The following is a 20,778-nucleotide window of genomic DNA, read 5'->3' on the forward strand; positions in this document are numbered from 1 at the left end:
ATGCATTAAATAAATCATATATTAATTTTATTGTTAATAGCCAGCAAGAACCAAAATATATAAGATTAAGATTAACATCTCTAGTTACGTCATATAGAAATTGTTGATATAATAAGTAAAAATTATAATTGATGAAATGAGATATTTTGTACACCAAAAATAATACTCATATTAAGAAGAAAAAACCATCCCTCTCGCCTTTGGATAATTGGATGAGCTTATATAAATGAGCACCTCGAGCTCTGCTCACGTATTTTCCCTCTCCGCCACCACCGCAAGATACATATATCATCAACAGGTCTGTGATTGTGTCCTCACATATACATTAAAGAAAAAGAAAAGGAAATGGCGTCGACGGCAGAAGCAGCGGCGCCACCGTCATGGAAGTCGCCGGTGCCGTACCTATTCTGCGGGTTGGCAGCCATGCTTGGCCTCATAGCCTTTGCTCTCTTGGTCTTAGGCTGCTCCTACTGGAAGCTCAACAACGACCACCGCCAAAGAAGGAGCGTCGTTGAATCACAGACTGGCGAAAAGGAGGCGGCGGTGGTGGTGGAGGAGAAGTACCTGGTGATAATGGCTGGAGAGGATAACCCAACTTTCTTGGCAACTCCGTGCACTAAAACTAGTCAACAAAACATTCACATTCACTGACATATAAATGGATTAAGGAATTGTTGTACATTCAGCTCCACCCATGTAAAAATATAAATACTACTTTTTTCAAGAATTACATGTAATTTATTGTCTTTAATTACACACACTAATTTTGTAAGTAGTTCTAGTACTATATTGTACTCCTATGTTCGGTTATTGCAAACTTTATGTGACTATTGAATTCTGATATCACCAAATATAATGTTGATAGTTCACAGCATGTCAACACACATAAATGTGGTGCCACCTACTTAAATTTTGTTATTTTGATATAATTTCTTCCGGACTTTCAAATAAGTGACTATTGATTATTCCTTTGGTCTACAAAAATAATTTTACTATACAAATGTTAATTACTATTAATAAATGAAATATAAGATGGACTATAATAATGGAGGATCCCAAATGGCTATAGACGTTAATGGCTAAGCAAAAGTTGATAACTATTGCTTCTTCCACTTAAACTTGAGCATCATTCCATGAATCAAAAATGCAAATTTCCTTGTTATTGGCAGATGCTTTGGCCTTTGGATATTTGATCGGCACTACTTTCAAAAAGATAGTATGAATATTCGTCAGTCGTGGATGTTTTGAACTCTGCCGAATCATAATATATTCATATATATATAAAGGCTCAAAGGGGGAAAATCAAACCAAATTTATTTTATTTATATTCATAACTTTCAAATTAATTATTATTGTTTTATTTTATTAATTATGCATTATAAGCAAAATATTTCTAGCATTTTAGAAGTCCTGGAGCCCTACGGATTAATATATTATATATGTCATTCATCCAATTTCTAACTGTACAATATGTAATATTCATACAAATTATTTGTGTAATATATAGATAGGGGTGTTTAGATGACGGTCATATATTCCTTCAATAATTGATATCTGATAAAACCAAATTTAAAGTTGCTCTTATTATTGCTGCTATAAAGGAATGACAATAACATTTCCTTACTCATATAAAGTTTAGATAATCTCTCTCTTTTTCCAAAGAAATTCGTTGAAGCTAACTTTGTGATATCTCGATCTAAAAAGTTATTTGTGGTTGTGGCCGAGTTCAAATCTAAATATTTTACACAATCTTATTATTATTGTATGCAATATATAATTATAAATCGATAGAGTATTTAAATATGGATGGACCAATACTTATACACCTCCAAATGTGATCGTAGGTATGTATAATGACATAAAGTAAACGTAATGTCACTAGCTCATTTCGTGTGGATGAGGATCAACACAATTATAATTTTCTTAATTTGTGTACATTTATTTTATTACTATTTAGTATTCTCATGTTATTATTGAATGTCTTAATAATAAACAAATAGCCAAGAAACATTCTTTAATAATTCCCAAAAATTTGAAAACAGACCTACTATTTTTAATCAAGAACACGAATGCAAAATTACGAAAGATCAAATTAACCTGCATCTGTTACACCCCAATTTTCCAATGAATAAGAAATAGGAAATGAAGGGCAAAACATGATTTACTTGAATAATTAGTTCTCATTGAAAAATATCTGTAATAGTAAAACTTGATGGGCTCCAATAGGTAAATAATAATTGGGCTTTCGATTTAATTTTGCCCAAGTATTTAAATGGCTAAACTCTTCATATATATTTTGACTCTAAAATTTGCGGCCCTCCAATTTAATACTCACCGAATATAATATCTTATCTGAATTTTAATACGAAAACTTTTAAATTTTCTTATGCGAATATAATATCGGTTTAATTTTAATCCACTTTAACTCTATGTGAATTTTAAAAAATGTGAAAGTTGGTGGGTATTAACTTTTTGTATAATTTTTTTTAAAAAACCAGAGCACTTAAAAAGATAATCAAATAAATATACACGATATTTATAGTGGGACAGAATGATTAAAAAATTTGGTTAGTGTTGATTTAGTTGGCCAAACTTTTAGTAATCCACATTACCCTTTTAAATTTCAACACGTCGGCTTGTATCAAAGGAGATAGGCGAACAATGGGGGTAGCTTCTTTGTATTCGATCAGCACCTACTTCCATCATTAAATATATCTTTTTCGAAATATATGTAATACTACTATATATTATATCATCTATCGTTATTGCATTGACAAAACACTAATAAAATTAGCACTCCTACTTTATAGAATGGTCAAATTTGGAAGGTCAACCATTCGACTTCCAACATTGCTTTATAGTTTATAGAATGAATCAATTATCAAAAAAATGCCAGCTATAAACAGAAATAAAAATAAAAACTACTACTCCATGTTTCGCAAAATTTGCTACATGTCTGTTCTTAATAGCATAATCATTTGAGTAGTAGCACTAACCAAGAACAAATATCGTCTGTAAAATATGACAATTTACTAAATATAAATCAGGTCAGATCGATGCAATCTAATTCAAAGAATTTTAACTTTAATATTTAGTTATTTTAGCACAAAAATTGTTTTGGTAGTTATGCTACTAGAATATATATACAAAGTTACAAACATCATGGCATGATGTTAATTAGATGTAACCTAATTTGTAAAATGCAACTGAAAATTCATATTATTTTCACACACATCACACATACATTAATCCAATTAGCTAAAGGAGTTTCCCACTCATTTTTTAAAGACTTTCCCGATAGTTCTAGAATAAGAATTTGTTTCATTTTCTATAATTTGGACATGATGTAAGTTATTTAAATTAACAAGACGTGTTAGTCAACAGCAAAAGAATTTGTATTTTTTAAGAAATACTAGTATTATTGGTAAGTCATGGGTGCTTGCGGCCATGAAAGTCGGACACTACAAGCGACAAGTCAACAATGAGTTATGAGGAAGAAGGAAATTATGAGCAATTTTATTCGTGATATTATTTTTCATTATTTTTTCATCTTTGTCCCTATCAAACAAAAACCATGTGTCTGCCCATGCGTACTCATGAGTCAGCCGTAGAATCGATCAATCCTCCTCCCCCAACCTCGGCTAGAATCGTCCTTGCTACTACTGATCTAATTTCTAAATCTCATGACGGTGAATTTATATTAGTAGTATCGTCCTTACTACTGCTGATCTAATTTCAAAATCCTGTACCGATGGATTTATATTAGTAGGTGGTGGCGTTCGGTTGTCATGACTAATTATCATGAGACTATCCATCTAAGATTAAGTTGTAAAATTAATTTAGTTGGACGGGGGAGGCTATGACTAATAATCACGAGATTATCCATCTAGGATTAAATTATGAGGTCAATCTTATAAACTAAACATGATACATATTTAATCGTGAGATTTAGTCTTGCCAACCGAACACCCCGTAGTATGCCATTAAAATCCATTCTCAACCGTTAGCTCATGATCAAGGCTTCCAAAAAAAACATGATAAATACACCCAATAGCAATTTATATTTATTTCAGTTTCAAAGTTATCCGATTATTTTTAATTAATTTTGGAAAAAAAGAGCCCCCAACCAATCAAACTCCAGATACAGATAGACTTAGTCCATCTGGCCATTCCAGTAGCCACCCTGCCAACAATAACACGTGAGATCTTATCTTCATATAGCTAATTGCTATATATAGAAATAAATTTAGCAATATTCCTATCATTCTATTGATCGAGTCAATCTTGAGACACTGAAATCGAAAAGCCAAATCTATTTCAAAGGTCAATTATAACTAAACAACTTGTTTATTAGGAGTACTTAATTAAAAGAAAAGAAAACAGAAAAACCCACATTCAACAAAAAGTAGCTGGGCTTTTCGGTAGAGCAGAGAGTTTCAATACAAAACGAGATTAAATTAATTTCCAAAAAATCTGCCTTTTAATTATTGGACAGATAATCGGAAATCACTATCACTAGAAATGCGTCGATTCATCTCTCAAAACGACGTCGGGACGATGCCGTAACCTGCACCAGCGATAAGATTGCCGGAGACGAAGCTGAGAATTCCGTCGATTTCAGCCTCCGTATCGCTTCTCTTTGCAAATCTGCCTTTAACTCTCGGCCGCGTTTCTGCGTACGCCTTCCTTGATGTGTAACGGATCGTCTTCTCGAATTTCCTATTTTTCCTCTTCTCCTTATACCGTAATACTCTGGCTTCTCTGTCCATTCCGGCCGCCGGCGTTACGTGATTCGCGATCGGATCGGAGATTGAGCTCAAGGTGAAAGGATAAGATGTTTCCGCGTTTCCGTCTGGCACAAAGCCGACCTCCATTGACGATGACGAAACCTGGAGATTTTGAGATGAATAATTAGGTCAATTGATTGTCTAGAATTGGGATTCGATCGTTTAAATTAGGGATAAGAGGTGTGAAGGAGTGATTACGCTGTGGCTGAGAGATGCGGCGGTGTAGCTGTTGCTGTAGGAGGTGATGTTGGATCTCGTGAAGTCGATCTCGAACCGATTAACCGGTGATTGTTGGTGAGATAATTGAGCTGAAAGCGGCGGTGCCGCGGTTGTTTGTACGGGGACGAGACTGTCACCGTAAGGCTGTGAGCAAATTCGGTAACTGTCAAAATCGGAATCGGCGAATAGGAATTCCACCGGTTTCAAACCCGGCGCCGGCGGGAGTTTGGTTGGAACGATCGGGTTTGTTGAGATCCACGAATCGGCGATGTAATCGTCTAATTTCCGATTGCTGATCGAATCGGCGATACAATCGCCCAATTTCCGATTGCCGATCGAATCGGCGACCGGAGCGTCGTCGAAGATGGCGGTGGTCGACTTCATCAGTTGGGACTCGGCGGTGGCGTAGAAGGGAAGCACCGCGGCACGGTCGTGGCGCTGCGCGAGGGGATTGGCGGAGTGGATGTCGCGGTCGCAGGTGGCGCAGAGGGCGGCGGCGTCGGCCTTGCAGGTGAGGGCGGCGGGCGCCTGCTCGCAGACGTCGCACATCCACACTCTCCCGTGGCTCTCCGGCGTCGCGTCGTGGAGCTTGGCGTCGCACGCCATGCACATGAAGGCGGAGTGCGCGCGGCAGAACAGCAGCGCCGCCGCAGACTTGCAAAAGTCGCACGGCTTCGCCGCCGCATTCCACCCCGCCGGAAAACACCTGACGCCTTCAACCGCATCTAGCGTGACTCCCATTGGTTTGATTTCGATTATCTGTGTATCAAAAATTGATGAGTAGGCGTGACAAGTGGTGTAGATACCTAAATTGGGAGTGTGTAAATCTGTATCTAAGCTGTGGTGAGGAGAGAGAAACTGGGGGGGACACGTGGATGGGTATGAGCCGCGAAAAAGGTGTCTTGATATTCGAGATGATGATAATTGAGAGAGAGTAGTTGTCAATTGTCTGTACCGACGTAGGCCCCACCGATTTGAACAATCAAATTGGCTTCTATACTTATCGCTTATAAAGATGGTGTTTAAATAATGATTTTAATGTGTATTGGATGAGATCAACTTTTTTGTTTCTATTTTAAGTATGTCGATTGTTAATTTGCTCGTAGGCTTCAGTGTGCCAGCTGTGCCTGACCATCTGAATGTCACGCATAGGCATAGCTCCTATTTACAAAGTAGGAGAGGGAACTTTAGATGCACAACACTCCTCAAGATTTAGGATATTAAATTTTTACTTTTTATGATTTTTAAGATGTGTAATTTTAAATGTTTTTAATGAAGTCATTTCTCTATGTATATTGTTCTCGTGTATTAGTACAATTTTGCAATTATTCAACATTAAAATAATGAATAGTAAAATTAATGTGATGGATGATTAGAGAAATAAGAATGTACGAATTGTGGAATGATGAAAAAAAATAATGCGACGGTGAAGAAGGATGACTAGATGGGTGGGATGAGAGGCATATGCACTTATACATGTATTCCCTACGTCCCATTAAAAATGACACACTTTCCTTTTTAGTTTGTCCCAACCAAGATGATCCATTACTTAAAATAGAAATCTCTTTATCTCTACTTTATCTCCCCTCTCTTGTTTTACTCTCTCTATTTAACATACAAAATAAAGTTGCATAAAATCCTGTGCCGCCCAAGAAAGAGGTCATCTTTCTTGGAACGGAGGGAGTATGTGGCAACAAGCTAGTGCTGTCAATAATAACCGCTCTAATTATATAGTTTAGGATCTCGAATTTATCGGTGTTAGGGGGTATACATACAACTATTTTCAGCTGAGATTTACTCCGTATTAGAAAGTGAAGCCTTAGTTTTATTTTTATCTTTATAGTAATTGTTTAATTTTTTCTATACACAGATAAACATATTGAACTTTTTAATTTAGTCACAAATTTTCGTGAAAGTAGATTGTAATGGGAAAACTGCTAGTCCGTGAGTTTACATCTTTTAGTAACACATTTTCTTTATTAACATCACAACAAATGCATTTTTTCCTTTACAAAACTCATAACTTTTTTCCCTGCAAAAAGGACAGATCATGAATTTTCATCTCTTAAATGTTACAAAAAGTTCCACCTTTCCTTTATTTTCAGAATATATCCATGTATTATGTATACATTATTTAAACAAGTAGTACTTACGTTGTTTTGGTCATTCACAACAAGAATGCAAAATCAGTATGGCTGATAAATTCTCGGCCGCATAACACAGTAACAAACACTATTTAAACAACTATAGTGTATTGTTTCGGTCATTCACAACAAGACTGCAAAATATGACGCGTTTGCGGCCCTATTGTATGGCTGATAAATTCCCGGTCGCAAAACACAGCTGTTTTTACGACCCTGTTGCATGTCGCGGAGGCCACAATCCATTTTTTTTCTTACAAATTTTTATTCTTATATTTAATAATTTAATTGCTTTCAATTTCAAATGCTGCTTGGCGCAAGCTGCTCCAAAATAGTTTGAAACCGTAATTTGTTATTTAAATAATGTGTTTTTAAATTTTTGGTACTTTTATCGTACTCGTTTGTTTAGGATATTAAATAGTAAAATATAATATGTTCAAATCGTTCAATCTATCAAAATATAATTTTTTGGTACTTTTATTGTACTCGTTTTTTTACATAATTTTAATTTGTGGCTTATTAATTGCAATTTTATTACTTTCCGCAATTCAAATTTTAAAATGCAAATTAATATAAAAAAAGATAAATCAATAAATTAAGTTTTGGCTGAAAATGAGTTGTCCGTATTGCATATTTAAGTCACTTAATATTACATAGTAAAATATAATATGTTCAAATAGTTCAATCTATCAAAATATATAGTAGAAAACTACGCTATAGAACCATTAGCATTTAAATCAACATTTATCTTCGAAGGGTCCAGTATAAGAGCATCCGCAATGGTCGGCTAGCGACCGGCTAGCCGATTCGTCGCGCTAGCCGATCGGCTAGCCGAACCATTGCAATCGGCGAGGACGAAATCGGCGAGCGGATCGGTGTGGGCTGGCCGATCGCTCGTCATTGGCCGAAGCGTTATTGGCCGATCGGCTAGCCGCCATTGTGGCGGCCCGATCGGCCAGCGATCGGCCAACGCTATTTTTTAATTTTTTTTAATTCTTTTTTTAATTCTTTTAAAAAAAAATTTAATTCTTTTTTTTAATTTTTTTTTATTCTTTTTTTTATTTTTGAAAAACTATAAACGCGATTTTCTCTATCTCTAAATTTCTGTAGCGATGGACAACAACAACTAGCCCAATACAAAATTAAGACCTAAAACAAAAACATTTTTTTATGTATTTTTTATGTATTTTTTAAATAAATTAGTGAGGAGTAGAGTGGCAAACTATAACGGATTCAAGGCATACTAACATTTTTTTATGTCTTTTTTAAATAAATTAGTGAGGAGTAGAGTGGGGCGGTGGCTCGTGTGTGGAAGCCCGGATTTTTTTTTATTATGCAATTTTTTTTATTTTTAGTTAATGTACTTTTTTTAAAAAATAAAATTAATGAATTTTCCCGTATATGTTTCGTAAATTTAATTCGGTAATTTAATCGTGATTTTAATTCCGTAAATGTAGTATATTTTGAATTATTTTTATTACGGCTGACCTATGGCTAGCCTATGGCTGGCCTAAATCGATGTGGCAGGTGGATTTTTTAGTGTTGCCGACGTGGCAGGGGAGAGAATGGCTAGCCTATTGCTGGCCTATTGCTGGCCTATGTACCATTGCGGATGCTCTAAGGGCATCCACTATAGGGGCGGCGCGCCGGCCGCCCCGTTTGCGGCTTAGCCGCGGCGGGCTATAGCAGAGGAGGCGTCCGCCCCGGGGGCGGACGGGCATTCGCCGCGATTGCGGCGAGGACGGGCCGGAGGAGAGAGAAGCGCAGCGGTTGTGCGGCGAAACCGGCGCGGCGGTCGCCGGTTTAAATATTTTTTTTTTTAAATTTCGAATTTGTAATGGTTTTTTTATAAATATTCCTCCCATTTTCATCTTCTCTCCACACACATCTTCACACCCATTTCACTTTCTATCCAAATTTTCTATCTTTAAAAACTTTTCAATTATGGATGATTTGTGAAATCAAGCATGGTATTCTTTGATTCAAGAGGTGCAGAGGGAGGCCGACGAGGAGGCGGCGGCGGCGATCCCTCGTGAGATTCGTCATCGTCGGACAATCCCACGAGACCATGTCGGAGCGGCTGAGCGGCTTATGGCCGACTACTTTAGCGCTGACCCTCGTTACCCGGCTGAGATTTTTCGTTAGCGTTTCAGAATGTCGCGACCGCTCTTTACCCATATAGTGACGACATTGGCGGACCGGTTCGAGTGCTTCACGCTCCGGAGTGATTGCACTGGCCGGATCGGACTGTCTACTTTGCAGAAATGCACCTCTGCAATTAGGCAGCTTGCCTATGCCGGACCGGCTGATATGTTCGACGAATACCTACAGATGGGTGAGACGACTAGTCTAAATGTGCTCCGGCAGTTTTGTAAGGGCATTCGGGAAGTCTTTGGTCCGGAGTTCCTACGAAAGCCAACCCCTGATGAGTGCCAGAGACTGCTAGATATGCACGGTGCGGTGCACAATTTCCCCGGGATGATGGGCAGCATTGATTGCATGCATTGGGAGTGGAAAAACTGCCCGGTGGCGTGGAAAGGCCAGTTCACTACCGGTTTCAAGCAGAAACATCCGTCGATGATCCTCGAAGCCGTTGCTGACTACCGTTTGCGGATCTGGCATGCGTATTTCGGTGTTGCAGGTTCGAACAACGACATCAACGTTCTGCAGTCGTCGCCTATCTTCAATGATGAGTGCCGGGGAGAGGGTCCAGAGATCAGTTTTGTAGCAAATGGCACGCAGTATCGCAGGGGATACTATTTGGCAGATGGAATATACCCTCGTTGGCCCATATTCGTCAAGACACTTCGCCAACCGGCTGGAGCGAAGAGACAATATTTTGCGTGAAAACAAGAGGCCGCTAGGAAAGATGTTGAGCGAGCTTTTGGTGTGCTCCATTCGCGATGGGCCATTCTACGCTGCCCGACACGAGTTTGGCACGAAGATGATGTCGCGGATATTATGGTAGCATGTATCATATTGCACAATATGATAATAGAAGATGAAGGATTTGCTGAAGAACGTTGGGCACCGGAAGATCGTGCAAGTACAAGTCACGGCGTTGCCTCCACGCCGATACAGATTGGTGTACCACGTAGTAATGAATATTTGATCCAACGTTTCGCTGATATACGCAGGAACACAACACATGACCAACTCCAGGTCGATTTGATTGAAGAGGTCTGAGCACGTAGGGGAGGCGGCGTAGCGTGAAGAACATGTGTGATTTTCCGTAGATCAAATTTTCGTTCTAATTTTCCCCTCACTTTAATCCGACGAAAATTTAGTTTTCAATTTTAATTTTATTGCACTAGTTGTTTTTCTCTAATTATTTTTAGTCCGATAATTTTAATTGTAATTGAATTAAAATATACAACAAATAAAATAAAGTGAAATATGGCTAAAAAAAGTGTCCACTATTGCTGTGGACACTTTTTTTTATGGCTGTGGACAAATAAAAAGTGGCTATGAGAAAAAAAAAAAAATTATCCACCAAAAAGTGTCACAAAAAAGTGTCCACCTATAATGGATGCTCTGAGTAAACCCCATTACCAAAGATGTTTCTTATTTGTATAGAGTGACAAGTGGAGTTATGTGCCATAAATTCGACATAAAACAAGTATAATTGGTTTGTGACGACTGTAATCATGTTAGTGGCTAAACACTAAAGCAGACATTGCATACTCAATTCATGTTAAACACTTTTGATCGATTTGAAAGTTAAGAAAGTCCATCTCTTTTAAATACAAGCATGAATCTGGAAATATTAGGTTGTCAATTAATTGTGCTATTAATGTTAACTTGTTCTAAAATTTGATTAAATACACTATAAGCCTTTGTACTAGTACATTTTCCTTTACTAACGTTCTAGTGAATAATTAGATTGTGTAAAAACAATACTACACCTACAATTATACTTATTGATTTATTAGATGCAGAAGACAGATTTTAAAATCACAGTTAAGGGACACGTAGAGATGGAAATTTTTTAATTTAAAAATAATACTATGAGTTTTCTTCAGATTAAACAAATATATTAAATTCCTACTTCTTAGTTAATTAAAAAGAAAACAGAGTATATTTTGAATAAAGCGAAAAAAGTAATTTGGCAACGTATGATTGGACCACACTTGCTCTGACTCATATCCATGTCGGCTATTAATCATAAAGCTTATGTGCCAATTATAATATATAGAGTACAATTTATACTACATCTACTAGTATATTTCTATATTGACACCTTGGATTATACTCCTTCCGTCCCCAGATAATTCGATCCAGTATTTTATTTCGGACCCCCATATAACTTGTCTCATTTCACTTTTATCATTTTTGGTAGTGGACCACATATTCTACTAACTCATTTCTACTCATATTTTATTATAAAACTAATAATTTATAAGTAGAACCCACATTCCACCAACTTTTTCAACTCATTTTCCATTAGATTTTTTAAAATCCGTGACGGGTCAAACTGTCCCAAATTATTTGGGATGAAGGGAGTAATAGTATAATTTAATTTGAACTCATAATATAGGTTCTCAACATTTCCTCCTACAATTTAAGCCAATGTATCACCATTGTGGCTTTGTGTTTCTTTTTCTTTTTTATTAAGTCGTACTTTTTTCTTTAAATTATTTTATCAATTACTATCTAGGATATGCGTCCATTTGTGAATTTGTTTTTCGTTACAGTGAAAAATCTACTCCATTAAAATAAAAACAACTACGATTATCAAAATCGATTTTTTTTCATTTCATTAGGTATTGAGATATTTTGCCCTTAATAGTGTCTCAAGACAAAAAATTGCCTTAGTTGGGAACTTTACTGTATTGTCCAGTGGATCCTACAAGGATATGATAGAATGATTTGGACAAGAGAAATAAAAAGTTGTGACAGAAGAAGAGAAAAACTATAAGCTAATTTGCAAATTTAGGTTTTTAGATGAGCAAAGTCCAATATGATTAGGTTTTTAGATGACAATTCGAACACTACATTTTCCGGTGTCAAGATTTTCACAAATTTCCTATGCTGATTGCAAAAGAGGTAGTAGTATTTGATTTGCCTATCTTATATATACTTTAATTTGTTTCATATGGACTTAGGTAGTCAAATTATAAACATTATTCGTGCACTGAGCCCAATGGCTTAAACGTGTTTTTCTCGAATTAAAAATGGGCCAATACTTTATGAGAAATAGTGATGAAAATCCAGTGCTTGGGCATTACAAGCGCTTATACCCAATTGGAGTACTTCATTACTAAAAATTGTTCCTTGTATATTAATTTCTCGTGGATCGCATGAGGTAGGTGCGTGCACTCGAGACTGCCTCTTCGAACTTAATGGAAAAACGATAAAACTTTTAAAACGTATCAAAATAAATAAATAATACGGCTAGTTTGTACCATGACTAATTGTAAGAAAAAAAAAAAAAAAAAAACTAATACATCCACACACATGATGTATGCGAGAGCGATGCCAATTGAGTTAGTTCATCTGATTTCAGAATAGGTTTATTCAGAATGCATATTAAACGAATTGAAACTTAATTGGATTATAATTTTCAATTCTTACCCGAATATTCGAATTTTGGATATTTAAGTCGGATTTGAGTTTAACCCAGCCTTATAGAGTGAAGATCTGCTGCGCACCTTATTTGAGCGTAATGTGAGCGCCTAAATCCAAGTCAGCCACATTCCTTATTTTTAGTGTTTAAAATTATACTACCAATTTAGTTAGACTTATATTCTGTTCTCTTTTCCGTATCTTTTTTATTCCATTTCAATTCTACTATCTTTCATTTACCTCTCTTTCTACAAATTTTCACTGCTCAAGTTTGCTTCATTGCAATTAATTCCCAACATATATTTTTCATTTTTTTTCTCTGCAGATTCCCAACATCACGCCGCTTTGTATTCTTCCCAAATCATCTCTCTTTGTAGTTCTTTTTCAACATCAACTTTTTTGTGTCATGTTTCTCAATTCTGGCAAACCCCAGTTTATTAATTTTGTTACAATTCTTCTTCATTGGATAGATAAGAGTTATCATCTTCTCGAATCCTTTTCTAAGAGGGTGATGCTAAATGGCCACATTATGGCTTGGCCATAATCAGATTTTACAATCAAATTTAATGCACTTAGAAAGTATCAAAATTCCATGACTATCTTACCCTTTGCTTTAAATCATCAAGAAACATTTGCTGCTTTATATATACGTTCTATACTAGTAGTAATTATTTCTTCTCTTATTTTCTAAGATTTTATTTCGTCTTAGTCATAGTATTTGTTCATGAAGGTGACTTAATATACAAAAGGCAGTGGAAACGGAATATTAAAATAGTAAGGCATTTCCAATTAAAAGTAATATCACTAGTATATTTAATTGAAAATAAATACTACTATTTACTTACATTTTTATTAATTTTTTAGTTTATATTGTTTTAGTTTGATGGGAAAATTGATATTCCGCTTTAATGTAATAAGTTTGTAACGTAGTCTGTATTTTAGTTCATACTAGTAAATTTCATTCAATTGTTATTCAATTCAATTGTAAATTTGGGATTTCATTTAGTCTTAACATGCAATATTTTTAAAATTTATTAATAATTTACAATAATTCAATACATCATAAATATAATAAGTAAATATATAGGATTACCAATATATATACTATACGTAATATCATAATCATAAATAATAACTTTTATACAATATTAATACAAATACGTATTATTAATATTAATTTAAGATACTACCCCATATTATAATAATTTGATTAAGAAGAATTCATAATAATAACTTCATACACCATAATGTTACTTAATATTAATGTATATAATAAACTACAAAGGAGTATATAAATTTATAATTAAATATATTAAGTAATGACATTATGTTACACATATCAAACTATAGCCATTTCTGTTACTTTAATTTACTAGTAGTACTTATTCTTATTATTCCCACTGTTCTTAATAATTTAACATCATTTAATTCGATACGAGTTTTTATAAATATAATAAAAAAATTGATTGAAAAAGTTAGTGACATGCAGGTTCTATTTTTATATATTAGTTTTATAATATAATATGAGTGAGAATGAGTTAGTGGATTGTGATCCATTATAAAAAAAATGGTTAAAGTGAAAGGTGGCAAATTTTTAGGGACGGACGAAAAAGAAAATAAGTAACAAATTTTTAGGAATAGAGGGAGTATTATTTTTTTAGAATCGTAGTTACTAGTATAATTTAATTTGTAATCATATGATTAGACTTATCCATTTTGGAGTGTTAAAGTAAATGTTATTCAATCCGTTAAAATACTCTTTCTGGCTTAAAGCCTTAAAGAATATGCATTTGGGTTCGTCTCGATTTTAATACAAAATTAGTAAAATAAGAGAGGGGTAGAGAAAAAAAGTAATTAAAATATTATTAGCAGAGAATGGATCTCACGTCACTAATTAAAATATTATTAGTAGAGAATGGATCTCACGTCACTAGAGAAAAAATAATTTCTAAAATTAGAAAGTACATATTCTTGTTGAACTAATCAAAAAGGAAAAAATATATATTCTTGTAGGACGAATGGACTAAAAAAAAGTGAATAAAGTAAATAGTAAAGTAAGAAAACAAATAAATTAAAGTGAAAAAAATGTTAATTACCTCGACTATAATGGAACTTTCCTAAGTGAAAAAATTATTTAATTATAATGGAAAATTTCTGATATGGAATAAACGTACATGCTTAATTAATTCAAGATTAATTGTGCAATAAACATACATACATCATTAGGATCCGATAATAATTATTTTTGGGAAATAGAGTTTGTAATTAGTAAAGACAGAGATTAGTTTCAACATTTAATTTGAAATTAAATATGTATTCTCTCTCCAAAATTGGAAGGAAAGAGTGATTGTGTAAAACTAGTTAAGCACTATCTAAAACTATTATTTTATTATATTACTTTTGCAATTATTTATAGAAATACCACTGTGTGGCCAGCCACATTGTGGCCGCATAGCATTATTGTTTCTAAAAAGTCTTGGTTGATAATTTTCTTTCATTTTATATGGTGAAGAAAAAGTATGCTTCCAATGTAATAAGTGAAATACTCCCTCCGTCCTAAGGAAGATGACTCTTTTCTTGGGCAGCACATGATTTTAGGTAGTTTTATTTTGTGTTAAGTGGAGAGAGAAAAGTAAGAGAAGGGGAATAAAGTAGAAATAAACGTGTTTTCATTTGTAGGAATGGGCCATCTTGATTGGGACAAACCAAAAAGGAAAGTGGATCATCTTCAATGGGACGGAGGGAGTAAATATTACTCCCTCCGTCCCGGCTAAGATGACACATTGCTTAGCCGGCACAAGATTTTAGGAGTTATTGGTTAAAGTGTTTAATTGGAGAGAGAAAATGTGGGTGTAAGTATTAAATTAGAGAGATAAAGAAAGATGGATATTTTAATAGAAATGAGAAAAAATGGTTGAGTGTATTAATTGGAGAGAGAAAATTTCCAAAAAAAGGAAATGTGTCATTTTAGTTGGGACAAACTAAAAAGAAAAACGTGTCATCTTAAGCAGGACGAGTACTTTCTCCGTCCAACAATAGAAGTCAGATTTGTGTGAGAACGAGTTTTAAGAATATAAAAAATAATATGTTGAAAAAGTTAGTGGAATATGAAGTTCATTTTTTTATATTCGATTTATAATAGATGTGAGTGAAATGAGTTAATGGAATGTGAGACCTACTTAACTTAATATTTATGATAAAATTGAAATGTGATTCTTATCCTTGACATACCAAAATGATAAAATGTGACTCTTATTATATGATGAAGAGAGTATCAGTATCAACTGTGACTTTTTAAATAGAAATATAGAGATCGAAATATAAAATATAACATAGAAATAGAGAGATCGGAAGAGACAACCAAGTAACCTTAAGTTTAAAATAGAGAAACGTTGTTGACGAAAAGTGAAACACAGGGCGGCAGTATTTAGGTGTTTGAAGAAAAGAGATTGAATATAAAATACAAAATGATAAATTAATAAATTGGCCATGAAAAGATAATAAAAAGAATAAAAACTAATGATGCAATTAAATAAGGAATATGGCTGATTTGGATTTAAGCGCTCACATTACGCTCAAATAAGGTAGAGATCTTCACTCAGCCTTATAATATCGAGTTAACAATTCTCATTATACATATATTAAGAGATACAAGTTCACATCAATCTATCACTGAAATACATGAAATTTTCAATTATTTGCTAAAGATATATTGATAATTAAGAGTCTGATTATTTTTGTGACGTGGCTCCACCCATCAGAGTAGAAATAAATTGTTGAATATTTCTATCTGAACTCCCCCCTTCATCAACAGCTCCCTTTGCCAACTCCTTCCATTTCCTTGCATTCTCTCTCATCTCTTCCGCTCTCTCTCCCTCCATCACACAATTTACGCAACGAACCAATTCTTCATGCCCAACAACACCTCCATCATTGGGGTAAGCCCTCACTCCCATTTTCCAAACATCCATAACGAACTTTGCATTCGTAGCCTGATCACTCCACCACGGGACCCCCACCATCGGGACCCCGAGGCTCAGTGCCTCCAGAGTCGAGTTCCACCCACAGTGCGTCACAAAGCAGCCTATGGCGTTATGAGCAAGTACCTCAAGCTGCGAGCACCATGACACGATTAGCCCCTTATCCGAGGCTTCGTCCGCGAAATTTTCCGGGAGCTTCGACACCTCCGAGGATCGGACCACCCATAGGAAGTGTTTTCCGGTTAGCTTAAGGGCCGTTGCCAATTCCTCCATTTCACGCTTTTCCAATTCGGCAATACTACCGAAGGAGACGTAGATAACTGATTTAGGTGATCTTTGTTGTAGCCATCTCAAGCAAATGTCATCTGGCTTCAACAAACTAAGACCATAACTTTTGTCATGTTGTAATCTTTTATCTAGGTAGATAGAAGGTATGGCTGGTCCAATTGTTTTTACTGACATTGATTTTTTCATCCATTCATTTGCCTGAAACAAAGATTCCAATTAAGTACTACATAAGTTACGTTAAAAATTGTAATTTATTTAGCAATTGTCTCAAAACTCAATATATCATCATATATAGAACAGGGGTTCCGAAGGTGTATTTTTTATTTTGACATATTAGTTAGGAATTAAGTAGCTACCTGATTAGTGAAAAAATCTGAGCTATATTAAATTAGGAAAAGAGACTCTCTCTGCTGCATTAGTATGAGACGTTGAATCTTCTAATTATGGCAATCTAAAAATCTCAAACCTAATTATACCATATTTAAGGATGATAATTAACAGATGGTCCCAAATTAGTTCAATTCTATGCTACATGTGACATTGGAAACAAAACCAACCAAGCAAAAAAAATAAAAAAATCTAATAAGTATATTCCATTTTCTTTCAAATCCAATCCAACTCAAATGACTTATTCCAAAAGACTAGCCACGTACCTCTTGGTCAAGCTCGTAAACCGAGTTAGCAAACACGAAATCAGAATCCTCCACACCATCAAACTGGCCCACCAGCAGCTCCAACACGCCCGGATGCTTCTCCTGGTCAACAACAAACGACGGCAAATCCGAGAGCGCCAACGGCGGCAGCCCGGGAAGCACGGTTTCCTTGTCCGTTACCGGAACTTTGAGCAAGCCTTTAAACACGTTGTAGTAGACAGCATTAACAGAACTCGGCTGCGTGAAGAAGGCCGCACCAAACAGGCCTTTACTCTTCGCCACGGCCAGCCCCCACGGCAAGAAGGCGTCGTAGACGACGCAGTCCACGGCCCGGCCCCGGCCTTCTCGAAGCTTCTCGATGAGCCGGGACGCTGACTCCGTCCCTTCCTTTTTTAAGGTGGCTACATACTCCCGAGGGTCGGCGTCGGCTCTGGCGGCGGCGGAGGTGTAGCCGTCGGAGATGGTTTCGACGGCGATGGAGGCGGAGATGTCGGCGGTGGCGGAGGTGAGGACGTCTTGTGGTACGGCGAAGGTGATTGTGATGCCTTTGTGGGCTAAGCGTTTGGAGAATTGGATCAAGGGGTTTATGTGGCCTTGGCTTGGATATGGAAGGATTAGGCAGTGTGGTTTGTGTTCTATTTTTTGATCCATTTCTTTCTGTTTGGATTTAGGTGGTTTGTTTAGACTTTAGGATGGTTGGGGTGTGATCATGTGTACTAGGTAAGGTTATATATAGAACATTGGAAGATTTAGACAAGTTATGGATAAGAGGTGAATTCTATCAGCGGTTGTAAAAATGTTGGGGATAGAGGTGGCATGATGATTAGTTCTTCCTCGGTGTCACTGTAAGTGAACACATTTATTTTGGGCATGAGTTACGGCTAAAAGGTGAACTATGGTGACATTTATCGAGTTAAATGGATCAAATAAAATAAAAGAGAGAATAAAATAGAGAAATGAAAAAAGAGTAATTATGAGAAAAAATAAAATAGAAGAAAATATAGTAAGTATATTTTTTTTTCTAAAAATGAAAATCAATTATTTATAGTGAAACACAAAATATCTAAATATTGCTTGCACATGCGTTCATTTGAAAATTTGTTTTTCGATACAGTTTGCAGTCCTATTAAAATGATACAACTACATACGATTATCAAAATTGATTTTTTGAATTTTTTTTTTCATTTTGTTAAAGTATTGAAATATTTCGACGCGGTAATAGTGTCACAGTACCAAAATAGTGTCTCAGTTGGAAACTTCACTATTTTGTTCTATCCTACAAGGATACTACTATTCAGAGGCGGACTTATTAAGGGCCATGGGATTTCCTTGGAACCCCCATCCATTTGGTTATTTGCTATATTATGTATAGTTATACATCACGAGCCAAGTAACTTGTTAGCTCAGTTGGCTGGATGGCTGAGGTTACAGGTTCGATTCCTCTTGTTGGCGTTTCTTGACTTTCTTATTTCTAATTCTAGTTCCTTTGTTAATTTTTATCTTTTTTATTTAATTTGTATTTCCCTATTTCTCATAACTAATTTAATTTATTAATGTTGTTTTTTATTTTCTTATAGTTTATTAACTAATAATTAATTAATTAATAGTATATTATTTTTTATTTCCTTAAACTATAAGTTTTGTTTATTTTTCATTATTTATGTAAATGTTATTATTATAAGATCACAAATTAATAATCATTAATTTATAAATTGTTTTCTTTAATTATTTCAATGTCAACATTTCATCGTATGTGTATTTAATTTATGGTGCTCACTCAAACTATTTATCACTCTCATTCATCTCTCTCACAGTTTCGTAATATGTTGTGTTGCTTCTAAAATCATTAACATTAAAAATATGCAATTATCATTAATAGTAATTTGGACCCCCAGTATAAAAATCCTGCGTCCGCCACTGCTATTATTATTAGACAAGTAAATAAAACTCGTGACAGAGAACAAGAGATACAATAAGAGGTGAATTATTCTATGAGTGGTTAACAATATTTGGATGGATGTGACATAAAGATTATCTTCCTTGTCTTGCTACGAGTGAGTGAATTATTTTGGGCATATAAGTTAAAGGCTAAAAGATGAACTATGATGACATTGGATAGAAAATTAAATAAAAGAGGAAATAAAATAGAGAAATGAAAAAGAGTAATTATGAGAAATAAGAAAATAAATATGTTTTTTTTAAATGAAAATTAATCAATAATAGTGAAACACAAAATCTAAATATTGCTCGGATATGCGTCCGTTTGTAAATTTGTTTTTGGTTACAGTCTAGCATCTTAAAATGAAAATATTTTTTCATTTTGTTAAAAGTGTCTCGACAAAAAAGTTGTCTTATTGGGAACTTCACATGTGGATCCTACAAGAAAATATTAGCTACAAAGTTGGGCAAAGTCCAAATTTTATTAGGTTTTTAGATGACAATTCTAACACTACATACATTGCTGGTGTCAGCTTTCACAATTTTCCTACACTGGTTGCAAAATAGGTGTTTGTCACGCTATCTTTTGTAATTTTCTATTGCTTGCAAATTCGCAATTTGCCTCCTCTTTTGGTCATACTATGACTTAGGTAGTCAATACTCCTCCGTTCCTTAAATTGTATCACAGTTTGACTGAGCACAGATTCTAAGAAATGTAATAAAAAGTGGGTTAAAAAAGTTGGTAGCGAGCACAGATTCTAAGAAATGTAATAAAAAGTGGGTTAAAAAAGTTGGTAGCGTGTGAGTGAGAATAAGTTAGTGGAATGTGAGTCTACTATCAAAAATAGTAAAAAAGTAAAATATGACAAATTTTATAGGACGAATAGAAATAGAAAAATGTGATAAAATTTCAGGAAGGGAGTACGTTTAAGGTTTGGATTTTCATTCGGTATTCCTAAATGTTTGAATAGGATCTCACTCCTAAATATGTGTACTCCCATTAGATAAACCGGACTATTAATACTACTAGTATCTCACCACGGTCATACTATTCTTTAAATATTTATAAATTTGATTATTCAATTTAATGATTTTATATTACATACACTTTTTGGACAAAAACCTACGTTGAGATCAAACTAAGATCATGATATAAAAAATATATGATATCAATAGCACCGTAATGCAATTTAAAAAATGTTTTTCA

At 34.9% G+C, this 20,778-nt stretch overlaps 4 protein-coding genes across 4 annotated transcripts; 2 read left to right on the top strand and 2 right to left on the bottom strand.

Moving 5' to 3' along the window:
* The first annotated feature begins 271 nt into the window (after positions 1-271).
* Positions 272-846, top strand: LOC125187545 (protein GLUTAMINE DUMPER 5-like). The gene has a single exon (XM_048084156.1). The coding sequence runs from the start codon at positions 346-348 to the stop codon at positions 649-651; it is 306 nt and encodes a 101-aa protein (XP_047940113.1). The 5' UTR covers positions 272-345; the 3' UTR covers positions 652-846.
* A 3,452-nt stretch (positions 847-4,298) lies between these two features.
* On the bottom strand, positions 4,299-5,927 carry LOC125188872 (zinc finger protein CONSTANS-LIKE 5-like). The gene is made up of 2 exons (XM_048085939.1): positions 4,986-5,927; positions 4,299-4,889 (listed from the first exon to the last, which is right to left on the bottom strand). Exons 1-2 carry the CDS (start codon positions 5,745-5,747, stop codon positions 4,539-4,541), a joined length of 1,113 nt encoding a protein of 370 aa, XP_047941896.1. The 5' UTR covers positions 5,748-5,927; the 3' UTR covers positions 4,299-4,538.
* A 3,374-nt stretch (positions 5,928-9,301) lies between these two features.
* LOC125189292 lies at positions 9,302-9,994 on the top strand. The gene is made up of 2 exons (XM_048086584.1): positions 9,302-9,701; positions 9,789-9,994. The coding sequence occupies exons 1-2, from the start codon at positions 9,302-9,304 to the stop codon at positions 9,992-9,994; spliced, it is 606 nt and encodes a 201-aa protein (XP_047942541.1).
* A 6,216-nt stretch (positions 9,995-16,210) lies between these two features.
* LOC125186489 (UDP-glycosyltransferase 74E1-like) lies at positions 16,211-18,428 on the bottom strand. Its single transcript, XM_048082858.1, has 2 exons — positions 17,634-18,428; positions 16,211-17,178 (listed from the first exon to the last, which is right to left on the bottom strand). The coding sequence occupies exons 1-2, from the start codon at positions 18,282-18,284 to the stop codon at positions 16,444-16,446; spliced, it is 1,386 nt and encodes a 461-aa protein (XP_047938815.1). The 5' UTR covers positions 18,285-18,428; the 3' UTR covers positions 16,211-16,443.
* Between the last annotated feature and the right edge of the window lie 2,350 nt (positions 18,429-20,778).

This window comes from Salvia hispanica, chromosome 5 (genome assembly GCF_023119035.1).
Source record: "Salvia hispanica cultivar TCC Black 2014 chromosome 5, UniMelb_Shisp_WGS_1.0, whole genome shotgun sequence".
Lineage (NCBI taxonomy): Eukaryota > Viridiplantae > Streptophyta > Magnoliopsida > Lamiales > Lamiaceae > Salvia > Salvia hispanica.